This window comes from Medicago truncatula, chromosome 3 (assembly GCF_003473485.1).
Source record: "Medicago truncatula cultivar Jemalong A17 chromosome 3, MtrunA17r5.0-ANR, whole genome shotgun sequence".
Lineage (NCBI taxonomy): Eukaryota > Viridiplantae > Streptophyta > Magnoliopsida > Fabales > Fabaceae > Medicago > Medicago truncatula.
In genome coordinates this window covers 23,108,975-23,125,527 of record NC_053044.1, presented here as the reverse complement: position 1 = coordinate 23,125,527, position 16,553 = coordinate 23,108,975, and the positions used below count along the sequence as shown (strand labels likewise).

The 16,553-nt window shown below is 30.2% G+C and overlaps 1 protein-coding gene across 4 annotated transcripts; it reads right to left on the bottom strand.

The window, feature by feature from the left end:
• Positions 1-1,305: 1,305 nt before the first annotated feature.
• LOC11421712 (uncharacterized) lies at positions 1,306-9,676 on the bottom strand. 4 transcript variants are annotated; one of them, XM_003599960.4, is made up of 8 exons: positions 9,527-9,676; positions 8,944-9,423; positions 6,830-6,982; positions 6,159-6,233; positions 4,738-4,854; positions 4,154-4,327; positions 2,785-3,314; positions 1,306-2,095 (listed from the first exon to the last, which is right to left on the bottom strand). In XM_003599960.4, the coding sequence occupies exons 1-8, from the start codon at positions 9,594-9,596 to the stop codon at positions 1,490-1,492; spliced, it is 2,205 nt and encodes a 734-aa protein (XP_003600008.1). In that variant the 5' UTR covers positions 9,597-9,676; the 3' UTR covers positions 1,306-1,489. The 4 variants fall into 4 exon arrangements, with proteins under 4 accessions (XP_003600008.1, XP_024634932.1, XP_039687245.1 ...); XM_024779165.2 differs by having other exon boundaries at positions 1,958-2,095; positions 2,826-3,314; XM_024779164.2 differs by lacking the exon at positions 4,738-4,854.
• Between the last annotated feature and the right edge of the window lie 6,877 nt (positions 9,677-16,553).

Below are 16,553 nucleotides of genomic sequence, written 5' to 3'. Positions count from 1 at the left end.
TAAAGAGTTGAAGACCTGAAGAATAAATACTAGACTATGTTATTTTAATTGTGTTATTACTCTATCAAAATCAAAATCAAAAGTGCATAGAACACTTAAGAATTTCATACTAATTCATATCTTAGAAATTCTAAGTTCATATAGTATGTTCTATTTGTAATTGCTTACTCATCTAATTGTATATCAAATGTAAAATAAATATTTTATTTATAAACTCTTAGAAGTCTCTTGCTTGTTTGTGTTCTTAAGTATTTGTAATCAGTTGTGATTATAATGAAAATCACTTAGAAGTACAAGGGGACTGGACTACTCATAGATTGTAGGAGGAACCTGTATAATTGTTTTGTGTCTGCTTTCTCTTTCTATCTTTGTGTTTGATTTTAATTGCTGTTAGGAGACTTTGTGTCAGACTCTGAACTCAAGAGACTCTAACTAGTACTTAAACACTTAGAAAAATTTGAAAAAGTCAACACAATTCAAACCTCCTTTCTTGTGTTGCATCACGAGTAATTAATGGAGCTTTTATTTCTCTTGTACAGCCAAAATGCAACTGCTGAGGCGTCAATTTCTTTCTACCCTCCTACAGTCTCCCTATCCCTTTCTTAAGATTCTTCTATCTATTCATCATCTTCAGTTTTTCTCATGATTTTCTGTTGTGATGTAATCTTTTCTATTTTTCGTTTACAACCTATGCTGCATAATATTTTTTATTGGTAGTAAATATGAAGGGTCTGAATTGAGGCTGTTATGCAGATCATGGTATTACTAAATTCCGATCTAATCTTAGCAAGGAAACGTGTTCGATACTAACTAATAGTGCCTTTTTCCTTTTAAATGTGTTAGTAATACTTGATTAAATGTAAAAGGACTGAACTTTAGGCAATTATATGTAGATCATGACGATATTGAATTCATTTATGATATTGATTTTGTTATATGAAGAGCATAATCTAGAGTATATATAACTTGATCTCTTGATTAAAATATTCTTAGGAACATATTTCTCATTGGCACTAACAAATAACTTGTGCATTCAAAGGTTATTGTTGGATAAAAACTAACCAAATCTTTGTGGATTGTATCTTTTGACACCAGAAATTTTTAGGCTAAAATAGTTGGACTAACATAGCATGATTTATTTGATCAAGGATTTGTCGGGTGAGGTCATCTAGAAATTTATATCTTTTATAATCATAATTATTGTAGCATGATGTAAATGTATGGAATTATTATTCAATTATTGTTTTCTCATCAGTTTAAACCATTGATCAAATGAGACACATAATTTAGATATGAGATAGGGAATGAACCAATAGAAAATTCATATATAATCCTTATCACACCTTATAATGATACAAATAGAGTCAAATCACACTACATTCACACCACACGGCCAGTACTCCAAACATAATAAACACACAAGACACATTATTCAAGTACAAACCAAACTCATAAGTTTCAATCCACACAGCAATACAACTAAACACCCTTAATGCATTGGTGGATTCAGTGGCACCTTACGCGAAATAACTACGGCAAGATCAATATATAACGGAAACTGCAGAAATGCATAGTACATGACAGGGAGGGAACCGGCAAGAGAGAAATATAACAAGCTACTACTCTTGTCATATTTGTCTGTGAGCAAAAGGTATTGTCCAGCAAAGAAAGAAAATAACATGGCAAAAATGGCTATGAAGAGAAAATTTAAGACCATAAAAAACTTAAATGGCAAGATATTACCAAAGTCTTTTGCTTGTTTTCTACAAGTGAGTATAGAAAGGAATACCATGAGTGAAGTGACAGAGAAGTAAAGTCCAGTTAATGAACATGTAGAGAATAAATCAAATGCAGGTTGTCCTTTTAAATTTGGTTTCCCTGATTGGTCATTGCCTCCAGGGACAGTGCATGATGTAGCAAAGGAGACGCCTGCGACGAGTGCTGCCACAATTGAGCTTGACTCTGTTGTGTTTTTCAACCACTCAATGCTGCTTTGTAGAAGTTGTTTGTTTTCCTCCTTAAAGATTTCACCTGGGGTTTTTCCTTCTTTGTTTCTTATATAATGGAAATCGTCTGGTACTAGTCCATCAATGTACTATACAGTACCGCCCACATATATAGTTGAAACAAAAAAATGTTAATGCTATATATATATATTACTTATTAGATGGATAATTAAAATTTAAATATGGATATGAATAGATTGATAAAGTTGCTCTATAACTCAACATATATATTGATTTTGTCATTAATATATAACCTTTTTTTCTTACAGAATTAATATTTAAATAAAATATATATTCGTAGTGTAATATTATTATAGTCTATATTTTTTAAATGTATGTTATAAGTACAATTTTTTTAAAGATATTAATTAAGTACAATTCATTTCTTAAAAAAAAGTACAATTCATATAATTTGATGAAGTATACATATGAAATGATTTTAATAACTCGTTTTTATTTGATAGAAGGTTGATAAAGATATTCGCTTGAAGTTGAATTTTTTTTTTCTTTTGAAGGAACTTGAAGTTGTATTTTCATATTATTTGATTAGAATATGTTTTTTTTTTTTTTTTTTTTTTTTTTTTTTTGTATTAGTTACAATGATAACTAGTTTTTTATGTACGGGTGTTATTTTCAATTTAAATAGAAGAATATTCTTTTAAAAAATTGCATTTTTATTTTATTAGAAATATATTTTTACTATTAGAGTCGGCTTTCAATTTAATAAGGACACCGTGCATATATATATATATATATATATATATGCGCGCTTACGTACCTCATACCACTTAACGTTCCACATCATTTCTATGCCCTTACCAGAGATCTTCCAAGCAGTGTCTTCATTGTCGATGCATGGATATGCAGCCAAGTGTAAAATGGTGTTTTCATTGTTATCCATTTCTAGAATTAAGCTCTGAAAGGTTTCCATAGAAAGCCTATTCCTCAACCCCTCAACAACTCGCGGTTGTCTATATTTCACTGCTATAAGTAATGCATTTTCATTGTTAGAGTTAGTTTCATGGATGACACTTTTTAGTTTAGATTCAAGTGCAATCATGATTTCGGTTATGCCATGTTTTGCTGCACGCAAATATGCTGTATCATTTGTGTCACTTTTCTTTGCTTCTAATTCCTTCATTGCTACAAGTAATAAGCCTTTCTTATCAGATGCCTTTACTTTTGAATTAAGCTCTTCCATAATTTCAACTACGCCACTTTTTGCTACCGCCAAAAATGTTGTATCTTTTTCAACATTTTTTGCTGAATCTTCAATTTTTTGATTTCCTTCTCTCTCTTGTAAATCCTCTGCAAATATACAGAATATGCATTGTTATATTATTTACATTTTAATTATTTCTTCGTTAATATTTATTTTTTATTAATGGCAAAAAATATATATAGAAAGATATAAAAAAAATTATCAAAATCGTGGATTAATTATTAATATTATCAAATTTCATTAAAGTGATTATTTTCAATTGTATTTTCTATTTAATATTAAGTACATCACTTTTAAGTTGTTATTTTCTACAATTTACAACAAAAAAAAAAAATTAAGTTACGTCACACAAATTGAAGATAAACTATAAATATAAAAAGATATAAAAACAAAATTATTAGATTAAATCTACTAATCGGTAATGCTAATTAACATATGTCATAGTTAAGCCTCTAAAAAAAACTGTCATAGGTAAGGAGATTAAAAATAGAAGTTTTTTTTATTGAAAATAAGAACTTTTATACTTTAAAAAAGTTGAACACAAATATCTCAGGAAAATATTGCTATATTTATTTCTTAATGTGTTTATTTAAGAGAATCGTTAGTAAAATTATTTTACTCCTTCCATTCATAACGAATACATGTTGCAATTTGATTATCTATAATATTTATATAATCTACTTTGATAATATTGTTTTACTAATATATAAAGACAAATATTATTAGTATATAAAATGTTCGATTTATATCAATGAATATTTTTAAAATATCAATTTTATAATTTTTAATTATAGATCATTAAATATATTAATGATCAAAATTATGTATTGACCTGTGTGCACCGGTCAATGTAACATATAATTTGAAACAAACGTATTCCTTATTAAGTAATTTTTTTGACGGAAAATATTTATTTTGTTCTTACTTCCTTCTCGTTTGCACCGAGCTTTCTCTTTCATTTCTTCATCATGTTCTCCGTCATCAAAGGGAACAACCTCAATGTAAGGATGTTTCATAAATGCTTCCAAAAGCTTACCACCATATATATGCTTCTCCTTAACCTTCTTTATTGCCGTTAAGCATGCAAAATTAATTAAGCCTGTGCACACAGCAAAAAATAGTAATGGTGACTTATAATAAAGGATATTAGTGATATCCCATTAACATAACTTAATTGATAGAGATGTTGCAGTATGAAGGAATTGGGATTCAAACTCAGAATGTCTCATTATATTTATTTATCTTGAGAGATTAATTTTAAGATACTAAGCTACATGACAACAATAAAAAAAGTAATATATTGATGTATGATTCGTGAGCATATTTTTCACCATTAAATCAATAAGTCACATCATATATATCTCACTTAATCTATTGAGACTTATCAAATTTTGTATCTCACTTGATCTATTGAGACTTATCAAATTTTGTATCTCGCTTGTGTAACATGCTGGAAGGTCACAAATTTACTCATGTAAAATTAAAAGTTGAGAAGTTCAATATACATACCTAGGGTAGTCCCTCCTTTTATTTTTGATGAAAACGGGATATGTCGTACTTTACTTGCCTTTTCTAATTCATCAACATTGTATAATGGTATTGAAATTTCACTTTGATAATGTTTCTCTACAATATATATTGATAGGTCTTAGTACTACAGTGGACCACGTCGAAATATCATCAACAAAATTATCATATGCTATTATTTAAAAATAAGCAGAGAAACTATTATTAATTAAACTAATAATAATTTATAGCTAAATTATTATTATTATTATTATTATTATTATTCAACTCTTACCACTAAATTGACTCTTTGCAGATATTAATAATGGATATTTCAAAAATTATATTTCCAATAATAATCGATTTCAAAAAGTATATTTAGCAATAATAATCGATATTTACTTACTCTATTTACTTAATTTATTGAAAAATCTCATATTCATTTTTATTTGGTACAAAAGATGACAAAAGTCCAGAAAAATATCATTTTCTAATGAATATAAAAACAAAATACAAATGAATTATGGATAAACTTCACACGAATTTTAGACTTGGTACCCCTATTGGGGAGAAAATTTTTGGGATCTTATAAGATTTAAGGTCTCACTTAAACTCCAATTTTAAAGTGGGATCTACACTTTTTTAATATTAAAAAATTAAAATGTAATGATATAAAATTATTTATAGTTGATTAGTGGACCCTAGTTATAGAATATTTGTGATATATGTTATTTCTATTGAAAGTTGAAGGTAATTTTGAAAAAAGAAAAAGTCAGCACAAAAGAGACAAGATATGTTTTTTTTTTTTGAGTAAATATCAATGTAGCATTCAACCACTCAAATGTTTAGGAGTGATTTTATATTTTTATTTGATAGTTTATTATCATTTTTTTTCATTTTTGTTTTGGCCGCATTGTTGTTTTGGTGCCTTTTCCTTAATACTCCCTCCGTTTTTTAATATAAACAAAATTGACCGTTTAGGTCCGTTCATTTAATGACGTATGTGGTTCCTTAATATTCTATAACTATTGAACCACATACGTCATTAAATGAACGAACCTAAAGGGCCAATTTTGCTTATATTAAAAAATGGATGGAGTATTTGACTATTTTATGTTTTCAATCTTAGTTTTACTTTAACTACTCCGGTCCTTATTATAAAAAACAATTGACTCTATAGGTTCATTGTGTAAATGATGTATCTAGTCTATATATATATAACAAGATGCGTTAATTATTCAATGAACCTAAAAATCAATTGTTTCTTATAATAAATATCAGAGAAAATATATTTTAATCTTCTACCTTTTAGAAAAAAACCAATTTATTTAAAAAAAAAACATGAGAACTATTAATAGTTCACAAATTTCTAAACTTTACATACATGAATAGGTATCTTCAGAGTCAATTCACCGAGAAGTTACCTTTGTTTTCAACACCTCCATCCTTCTCATGCAATTCAAGTATAGTTTTTGCATCACACACTTTGACATCAACATCTTTAACATTAAAATTATATAAAGAACATTAGACATTTATTTTATGACTTTTGGCATAAAAGTAAAAACAATGCAAGTAAATGTCATTTACACTCCCAAAACATATGAAGTTTATTATCAACTCTAGTAGGGATATTGTATAATATATGTAAGGTTTGATGTTCAAACCCCCACTAACCCCACAAAAAAACTTTACTGATTCTTTATGTTATTCCAACTTCCAAGTGTTTTAAACATATCTTTTTTACAATAATTTTTGAAAAATATTTAATTTTTTTTAACTACAATTAAATCCCCCATTTTTGTGCGTATATTACTTATACCAAATACAAAGGTAGATCTCATCAATTGGTTGGTTGAAGTCGGTCACCCTTTCTAGGATCAGTTATTATTTTTTTTATTATTATTGTTTGTTCATTTTAGAGTACCTGAGAGTCTCCTGTCCCTTTGCCCAAACATTTGTCCTAAATCTTGCCCCTTTACCATAGCACAAATGAACCTTTAATATTGAGGACCATATAAGGGTCTCCTTGTTTTCATACCATATATATGCATAAAAAAATAAAAAATAAAAAACATGTATATGCGTCACTTACAGTGGCGGTATAAAAATTCCTTCCACCATATTAGTCTAATTCCACTCTTGAAAGCTGATGTCCTAGTAGCAAGATCTTCAAGAGGAGAGACTCCATCTTTGTCCTCCATAGAGTGAAAATTCGGATACAAATACATTATAATATTTGCCATATCTGTTAGCACATGACACATAGATTATTGACGAGATATATACGGTAAGAATTTTGGTAAATATTTTTTTTATCAAATTTAGATTAAATTTTACAATAGGAAAATTTCTTAATTAAATATCTTAAAATATGTTTATAATTTTCCCTTTTGGTTGCTTTAATACTTTGAAATTTTATTGAAAATGATAACAAGTGTTTTTAAGGCACTTTTTAATGCATTGAAATTTTAAAAAGCAACTTTTCATACATTAAATTTGTAAATTACATTTTCTTTCTCAAACTATGAACAAGTGTCTTAAAGGCTCTTGTAATCATGACCCAAATTTTCTTCTTAAGGTTTAGTATTGGTCTAAATGATTAGATTTGAGTAGCTAGCCAATTAAATGAGGTCAGAGGTCTGCATAATAATAACTTTGGTTTTGTTAACGAGTACCCCCAATGCATTCTTTAAGGTTTTTAAGACAATAAATTATTTTATATAAAAATCAAATATTTCAATTTTCAATGCATTGATTACACATATTTTCATAAAAATTTACAATGTAAAGGTCTTAAAAGAATGTCCCATAAACATTCCTCAACATTTTCCTACATTGGAACTTTAAATTACAACTTTTCATACATTAAATTTTTAAATTATTTCATTTTTTTTTTAATTCTTAATAAATGTCTTAAGGACACTTGTTAGCATTACCCAAATTTTATTCTTAAGGTTTAGTATTTGTCTAAATGATTAGATTTGAGTGGCTAGCCAATTAAATGAGGTCAGATGTCTCCATAATACTACCTCCGTCCCTAATTATAAGACCCTTTTGAAAAAAAAAATTGTCCCTTTTTATAAGACTCCTTTACTATTTCCAACTACTTTAATTATTTCTTTACATACATGCCCCTATTTATTATACATCTTTTTCTTCAATCAACAATAAATAACATGTTGAAAACATAAACCAACTCTCTCTTAAAGGATAAAATTGTAAAAACAATAGTAATTACAAACATATTTAATACAAATATCCACTATCTTAATTCCCGTTATTTTTTCAAAAGGGTCCTATAATTAGGGACGGAGGTAGTAATAATTTGGATATTGTTAACGAGTGTCCCAATACACTCTTTAAGGTTATACTCCCTCTGTTTTAAAATGAGTGTTGTTTAAGGTTGTTACACACATATTAAGAAATACAATAATGGTGTCTAGAGACATGACACTTTTACTAAAATAGCCTAATTAACTATTGGTGCATTTCTCATCATTATAAATTAAATTAAAATATGTTACTTTGAAAGTAGCATGCATAGTGATAATTAAGGGGTTATATTGGAAGAAAGTAATTGATAGTGCATTGAAAAGTGAAAATAACATTTATTTTAAAACAATTTCATGTTGCTAAAATGACACTCATTTTAAAATGGAGGGAGTATAAAAATCAAATATTTTGATTTTCAATTAAGTATTGATGTAACCAACTACTTAATCTGTTTCACAATACAGGTCGTTTAGAAATCAAATAAATTTTGTTATTTTTTATGAAATTCTTTGTGTTTTTTCTATAATACCCTTACTCTTTTATTATTTCATTCTATTATTTCTTTTTATAATAAATAGATAAGGATATTATTGATAAACCAATAATTAATGTTGTATTAAAACTTGAAAGAAAGAAGTGAAGTAAAACAAAATTATTTTTCAAAAGCAACATGTATGGTGAAACGGAGGCAGTTGTAGATGAGAGCAGTTAACCAACAAAGTGTCAACAAAGTTAAGTAATGTTACATTTTCCATAAATTTAAGAATACTACTGAATTTAATTGTTGGATCTTTCATTATTAAATATTTTGACTAAAAATTCCATTATTAAATTTAAAATTGCTTTGCTAAATAAAAAGAAAGTCAAATATTAAAAAAATAAAAAAAGTAAGGACCAACGAATAAATAAAGTAAGAGTTGATAAAGAACTGACCAAACGTTTCTCTCCGAATGGCAACGTGAAGAATGGTAGCACCAACGTTATTGATAGCAATACTGGTATCAGATGGGAAAAAATGATGTAGGTAAAGAAAGGTCTTTTTATTTATGCCTGCAAGCACAGTACAAAAGAGTGGTGTTTCTCCCTTTTCATTTTGGTCTCTAATCAAATGCTTCCTTTCACCATTTTTTCCAATGATACATTCACACATACTTGTGAATCCTCTATATGCTGCAAGGTGAAGAGGAGTATCACCTTTTTCAGTCTTTATTTCCAAACCACTTTGATCATTATGCTTCTTTACTATTACATCTACAAGACGTTTTACAATGTCTTCGTTGCCATTACTCACTGCTACATGTAATGCTGTTCCTCTTCCCTTTATTCTTATCTTGTGAAAAAATACATGTTCTTCGTATTTTTTTATAACTTCTTCCCATTTCTCTTCCAATACTATCAAGCGGAACGCGTTAGCTACATATATTATTGTCATAAAAAAAAAAAAAAATTAGTGAAAAGAAAGACATGCAATATTAATATTAATGTCACAAGTAAGAAGAGACGAGTTTGGACGTACCATCTTGAGGGTCATAATAATAAGGTATATCTTCATCTTCATGCTGAATCATAGAATTATTAGGATCCATTTCGGAAGGTTGAAACTTAGAATGAAAATAAGAATAAGGATGAATGAGAGATAGTGCTGCTGTAAGGAACTGAGTGCAAACCTAATTCCCTTATATAAGAAAAACTATGAATCAGATGCCACCGAAAAAGGAAATTGATATTCTGTTCCACATTAGGAGTATGTAACACTCTTTTTATTTTTTTGAACCTTTTTTCACTTCAAGTATCACATTAGTTTCATTTTTTGTTCAAAATAATGACTTTTTACACAAAAATGATGATTTATTTTCCCAATTTTGAATATGAAGGAAAATGCCACATCTATTCTATATACTTATATAGAAGAAAATGTCCATTGAATTTACCATTTTGCCCTTATAAAGGGCAATTTGGTAAATTAGTAATTGGTTGAGTTTTTTTTTTTAAGGTTGGCCTATGAATTTTCATTTTTGCCCCTAACCAATTTTTTTAATTATTTTCTAATTTTTATATTTTTAATAACTTTTAATTATTTTCCAATTTTTATATATTTTTTAAAAAATTTCTCCCAAATTCAGTTGCTTCTACATTGCCGTTGTGGGAGATTAAGGTATCGTTTGACTCGACTTTTTTCAAACTTCTCTACATTTTTAAGGAGAAGTTAGGCCAAACACAATATCAATTAAGTACTTAATAAAAAAAGAACATTTTTTAAACGCATAAAATTGATTGGAATGAGCTTTGACTAGAAGCTGTTGAATGTTACTTTAAGAAACTACTTCTCGACAATTTATTTCACAAACACCTCTTTTCAACTCACGTTGGGAACCTTTTCTTTATTTTTTAATATTATATTTCAATATGTTTTTTTTCTTCCGTTTAACTTTACTTTTTTCAAACGTTCCATTTAATTTTTTAAAGAGGTTCCATTTAATTTTATCTTTTTTTCAAATAAATTGTATTATCTTTTTATCACTTATATATTTAATTTCAATATCGTTTAATCATCACAACCTCAAAAATATCCTAACCAATTTTATTTTTTTTAATTTTTATATTTTTAATAACTTTTAATTATTTTCCAATTTTTATATTTTTAACTATTTCTCAATTTTTTCTGCCAAATTCAGTTGGTTCTACATTGCCGTTGTGGGAGATTAAGATATCGTTTGATCCGACTTTTTTCAAACTTCTCTACATTTTTAAGGAGAAGTTAGGCCAAAGACAATATCAATTAAGTACTTACTAAAAAAAGAATATTTTTTGAACGCATAAAATTGAATGGAATGAGCTTTGACCATAATTTGTTGAATGTTACTTTAAAAAACTACTTCTCGACAATTTATTTCACAAACACCTCTTTTCAACTCACGCTGGGAATCTTTTCTTTATTTTTTAATATTATATTTCAATATGTTTTTTTTCTTCCATTTAACTTTATTTTTTCAGCCGTTCCATTTAATTTTTTAAGGAGGTTCCATTTAATTTTATCTTTTTTTCAAAGAAATTTTTTATTTTTTTATCACTTATATATTTAATTTCAATATCGCTTAATCATCACAACCTCACAAATATTTTTATTCATGCTGTCATTTAATGATTCCAAATATTTTTATTTCCTTTCTTCAACCTCGCGAATACATACACACACATTAACGTTTAGGTCTGCTTTTTTTATGCACAGACATGCTTTGAATTTTTTACGCACAAATTAAAAATACATATTGCATTATTCTTTATTTCATGTGCATAATTTGTGTTAGGATACATATTGCATCACTATTTGGAAAGCAACTAAATTCAATCCTAACCAGTTTGGATGATATTATGAAAGTTGCACCAAATGTTCGAAGAAATCATTGTCAAATGGTCTTAGCTAAAGATGCACATGCGGGAGCGATGCTTAATTTCCATCTGTTTCAACAATGTTAATTGGTCTACGGGGTTCATATAATGCACATGAATGCATTTATCTAGCCTATTTAGGAAGATAAATTAGAAGTCATGATACATTTTCTTTAGCTTAAAATCAGTTATGCTACCTTTATTTTATAAGTTATATGTAACTATATTCGCATACGTCTTATCCATGTTAATATGCATTAGAGTAATATTGTTGTTATTTCCCTGTTTAGCATTTCCCAAACGAGATGTCAAGAACGATTCTAAAAGGAAAGCGCAAAACAATCACTCTCATTGATGACCAGACACAGAAAATATAAGTGTCGCCTCATTACCACCGAAAGAGAAAGCTATGAAGAATACTTGGGTGGACAGTGGTTCAATTTCTGCAAAGAACGTGTGATGGAAGAAGGTGGTAAGCTCATCTTGGATCTCGAAAAGTCACAGAAGAACTTTCATGTTCGAGTTGTTCCAAAGTCAGAGATGACATTTTGCATAAATTAAATCTAGGGTTAATATAATAAAGTCACAAAATTAGGTTAAATCTAGGGTTAATATTGCATCACGGGTTTACATTTAAAAATAAGAGATGACATTTTGCATAAATTAAATTTAGGGTTAATATAAATTGTTTAGTAAAATTAAGGAGAAAAATTAGGAGCGATTTGTTTATTTTGATTTCCCTAACAATTAACATTAACATTTTGATTAAATTAAATAGGGTTAATACAGTAAAATTAAGCAAAGAAGTTAGGTTAAATCTAGGTCAAAATTTTGCATTCGGGTTAACTTTAAGGAATAAGAGATTACAATAATTGTTATGTTATTTTTTATGTAGTGCTTTAAACTCTGTGTTCCAAAATTTTGGTTTACACAACTATGATTTTCACATTTATAAAGGACAACAATTTTCCGTAATTTATAAGATTTCTCCTTCGGAGCTAAATTTTTAAAAAATAATTATTCAACCCGTATGAAGCACGGGTTTGTAACTAGTTTAGGGTAAAAATATATTTATTTTTCTGGTTAAAAATCTCCATTTTATTAGCTAAAGTTATGAATTGGACCACAAATACATCAAATGTGATATTTGAAGGATCAAAAAGTCCGATTTTTTTTGTGAGCATGAAAAAAAAATATAGGGATAAAAATGTAATTAAGCTTATCTTTTTTATTGAGTGAAATTCACATATATTCTATGATTTTCGAAATGAATCTCAAATAAAATGTTGAGATGACATGAATACATTATGGAGTATTTGAAATGGAGTGTTAATTAGAGTGACGTTGCTAACACTTTACTTCATATTAAAGTTATGTTTGAGGTGCAAAAAATAAGCACCACCTCCTCCTCTCAAAGAATAAAAAAAACTACCTCCTTCGTTTTAGTTTAAAAAAAAAAAAAAAAACCATCCACTTTTCTAAGCACTTTTTTCAATTTTCACATACAATAAAAAATTATGAGTATACTATTTGTGTTTCTAAAATACATTTAGTATATAAATGTACATGTTAAACTTTAACTTTTCGTTTTTCACACGTATTTATACAGATTGTTTGTTTCGATAGATTTATCAAACAGAGAAGAAATTTGTTTTTCCCACTTCAGGGGATGCTTAAAAACATAGAAATTTGAGATTATAATCTCAACGGCACTTAGTAGCCGTCGGTAAATAGGCAACGGCGATTAACTGTCGTCGGTTTCAATACAACGGTAGTTAGCTACCGTTGCCCATGAAACTTGCTGATTACAACAACCATTCCAGTATCACTTTTCCATCATCACCTTTTTTTTTTCCCTCTTCCAGCAAAACCCCAAACCAAATTTCTTTTTCCACAATCCTTCTCCAATTTAATCAAAGCAGCAATCGTAGAAGGGTTCAAAAAACAGCTAATGCATCTTTCAACTGATTTACATTTGTAGATTATTCCGCCATTTTTGTTATTATTCTGACATGCATCGCAATGATAGGTAACTATCGTTGGCCTAACAGTAAGTAACTACCGTTACAATAACAACAATATACTATCGATGGCGTAGCGACATGTAACTTCCGATACGACCCTTAAAGAATGTGTTTTTACCGCTACGGCTTCAGTTTTAGTGAATGGCAGCCCTAAGGATGAGTTTCCTCTAGAACAGGGTTTAAGTCAGGGTGACCCTCTATCTCCTTTCTTGTTTTTGTTAGCAGCAGAAGGTTTGAATGTGGTGATGAAAGCCTTGGTTGAAGCAAATGTCTTTACGGGATACAGAGTGGGGGCGCTAATCTTGTAGTGATGTCTCATTTACAATTTGTTGATGATACGCTCCTGATATGGAATAAAAGTTGGGCTAATGTACGTTCGTTGAGGGTTGGTCTAGTTTTGTTTGAGGCTATGTTTGGATTGAAAGTCAATTTCCATAAAAGCTCTCTCGTTGGGGTCAATATTAATGCCTCTTGGTTGTCTGAAGCGGCTTCTGTGTTGGGTTGCAAAGTGGGTAAAGTTCCGTTTCTCTATTTGGGCCTTCCGATTGGGGGCGATCCACGCTGGTTATTATTTTGGGAGCCTATTGTTAATCGTATTAAATCTAGATTGTCTGGTTAGCATAGTCGGTTCCTTTCCTTTAGTGGTCACCTGATTCTACTCAAATCTGTCTTGACTGCGCTTCCTGTTTATGAACTTTCCTTTTTCAAAGCTCCGTCAGGTATAATATCTTCCATTGAATCTTTGTTAAATAAATTTTTTTGGGGGGGTAGTGAGGAAGAAAGAAAATTTTCTTGGGTTGGTTGGAGTTCTTTGTGTTTGAGGAGGGAGTATGGAGGGATGGGTGTTAGGAGGTTGAGAGAGTTTAACTTTGCATTGTTGAGGAAATGGTGTTGGCGATTGTTAGTTGATAGGGTTGGTTTGTGGCGTAGGGTGTTGGTGGCTAGGTATGGTGTGGCAGATGGTGGTTTGGAGGATGGGGGCCGAAGTTGTTCTTCGTGGTGGAGGGAGATAGTCAGGATTAGAGATGGGATAAGCGAGGGTGAGGAAGGTTGGTTTGCAGGTTGTGTTAGGAGGAGGGTGGGGGATGGAGCCGAAATCGATTTTTTGTGAGATTGTTGGTGTGGTAGTGTTCCGCTGTGTGCGCGATTTAGGCGGCTATACGATCTAGCTGTCAATAAAGTAATCATTGTGAGGAACATGTTCTGGTTGGGGGTGGAGGATGGTGGGGGGCGTGGCAGTGGCGACGTCATTTATGGGTGTGGGAGGAGGACCTGGTAGAAGAGTGTGGGGATTTATTACTAACAGTCTCTTTGCAGGAATTAGAAACAGACAGGTGGATGTGGTTATCGGATCAGATTAGAGGTTATACTGTTCGTGGTGTATATGACATGTTGACATCACAGGAATAACCTCATGTTCATCAAAATATGGAGTTAATCTGGCATAAACAGGTTCCTTTAAAAGTTTCCATCCTTGCATTGCGGTTGTTGAGGGATCGATTACCTACTAAATCCAACTTGGCAGATCGTGGCATTACATTTGTGGAGGATCGAATTTGCGTCACAGGATGTGGGCATGTTGAAGATACGACTCATATGTTTTTGTCTTGTCCAATTTTCGGTGCATTGTTGTCTATGGTGCAGACATGGGTTGGTGTCGAGGGGGTAGATTCTCTTGCTATCTCAGATCATTTTGTGCAATATATTGAATATGCAGGTGGCTTGAAATCCCGTCGATCTTTATTTCATTTGATTTGGCTTCAGTGTGTTTGGGTTTTATGGACTGAACAGAATGACAGGTTATTTCGAAACCGTCAAAGTTTTATACCACTATTGTTAGATAAAGTAAAATCACACACCTTGTGGTGGTTGAAAGCTAGTAATGTAGTCTTTAATGTTGGTACACACATGTGGTGGTCGAGCCCGCTTTTATGTATGGTATCGATTGACTTTGATGTAATTCTGACAAGATTTTGATCTTTTCATGATTGCTATGGCACGTCTTATGCTCTAACAATTACGGTGTTCATAGTAATATATTCCATTTTTGTTTCTTAAAAAAAAAAAAAAAAAGATTTCTCACTCACTACCTTTTTTATTTTATTTTTTAGATTGAATTAATTTTGAATTAAATGTTATTGCAATATTATGTTGTTTATTTATAGTTATGGTTGAAAACACAGATGATGATCCGGTTGAGACAAAACCTATTTTTGTCGATTATTTTGGAGAGTTCACACTGCCGATGGTTGAAGGAAAACCAAATATTGATTGAGTCTTTTGACAACAGACCAATGCTCTCTTACCAATTGAAGGTGAGAAAAACACAAGAAGGGGGGTTGAATTTTGTTAGCTTTTTCTTCGTTTTCTCCTAAGCTGAAAACACTGATTAGAAGCAAATAGAGTTCTGCTTCTGAAGTGATGTCCAGGACTAAATGCAGCGAATAAAACAGAGAGAGAGAGAGAGAGAGAGAGAGAGAGAGAGAGAGAGAAGAAAGACACAAAGCAATTATGTAGGTTCCTTCCACAAACCGGAAGTAGTCATGTCCCCTTGCACTTCGAATGAGAGTTCACTAAAATGTAATATCTGATTAAAACTGCTAACTGCTAAAACTAGCAAGAGACTTCAAATGCTAAAGCACAACTACAAGAGACTTCCTATGCTCCTGAACACAATCAAGAGACCTCTAATGCTCAAACAGAATTATACTGAAAATTGTTTGAGGTTGAACACTTGATATACAATTAGTGATTTTCACAATAAAAATCAGATACAGACTCTTAAAACTCTAGAATTTCTAAGATATGAGCTTTGATAAGAAATTCTAAGTGAACTTTTGATGTAGAACAATTTCAGCAGAGTTCTGGCGCTTTCAAATTGTTGTAGAGTCTTGCCATTCTCTAATTCTTCAATCCATTATATAGAGGTGTGAAAGAGACGTTATGAATTGCCAGCACATCAAAATAGAGTCGTTTGAAGCTTTGATCAATCACCAATGATCTTTTGACTGATATGGTTATTTTACTATGAATGATCAATTTCAAATCCATTCTCAGTATGTTGGAACATTGTTGCAGGTAGAGTTGTTATCCTTATCTTGTAGCAGAGACACAAACTGAGGTGGAGAT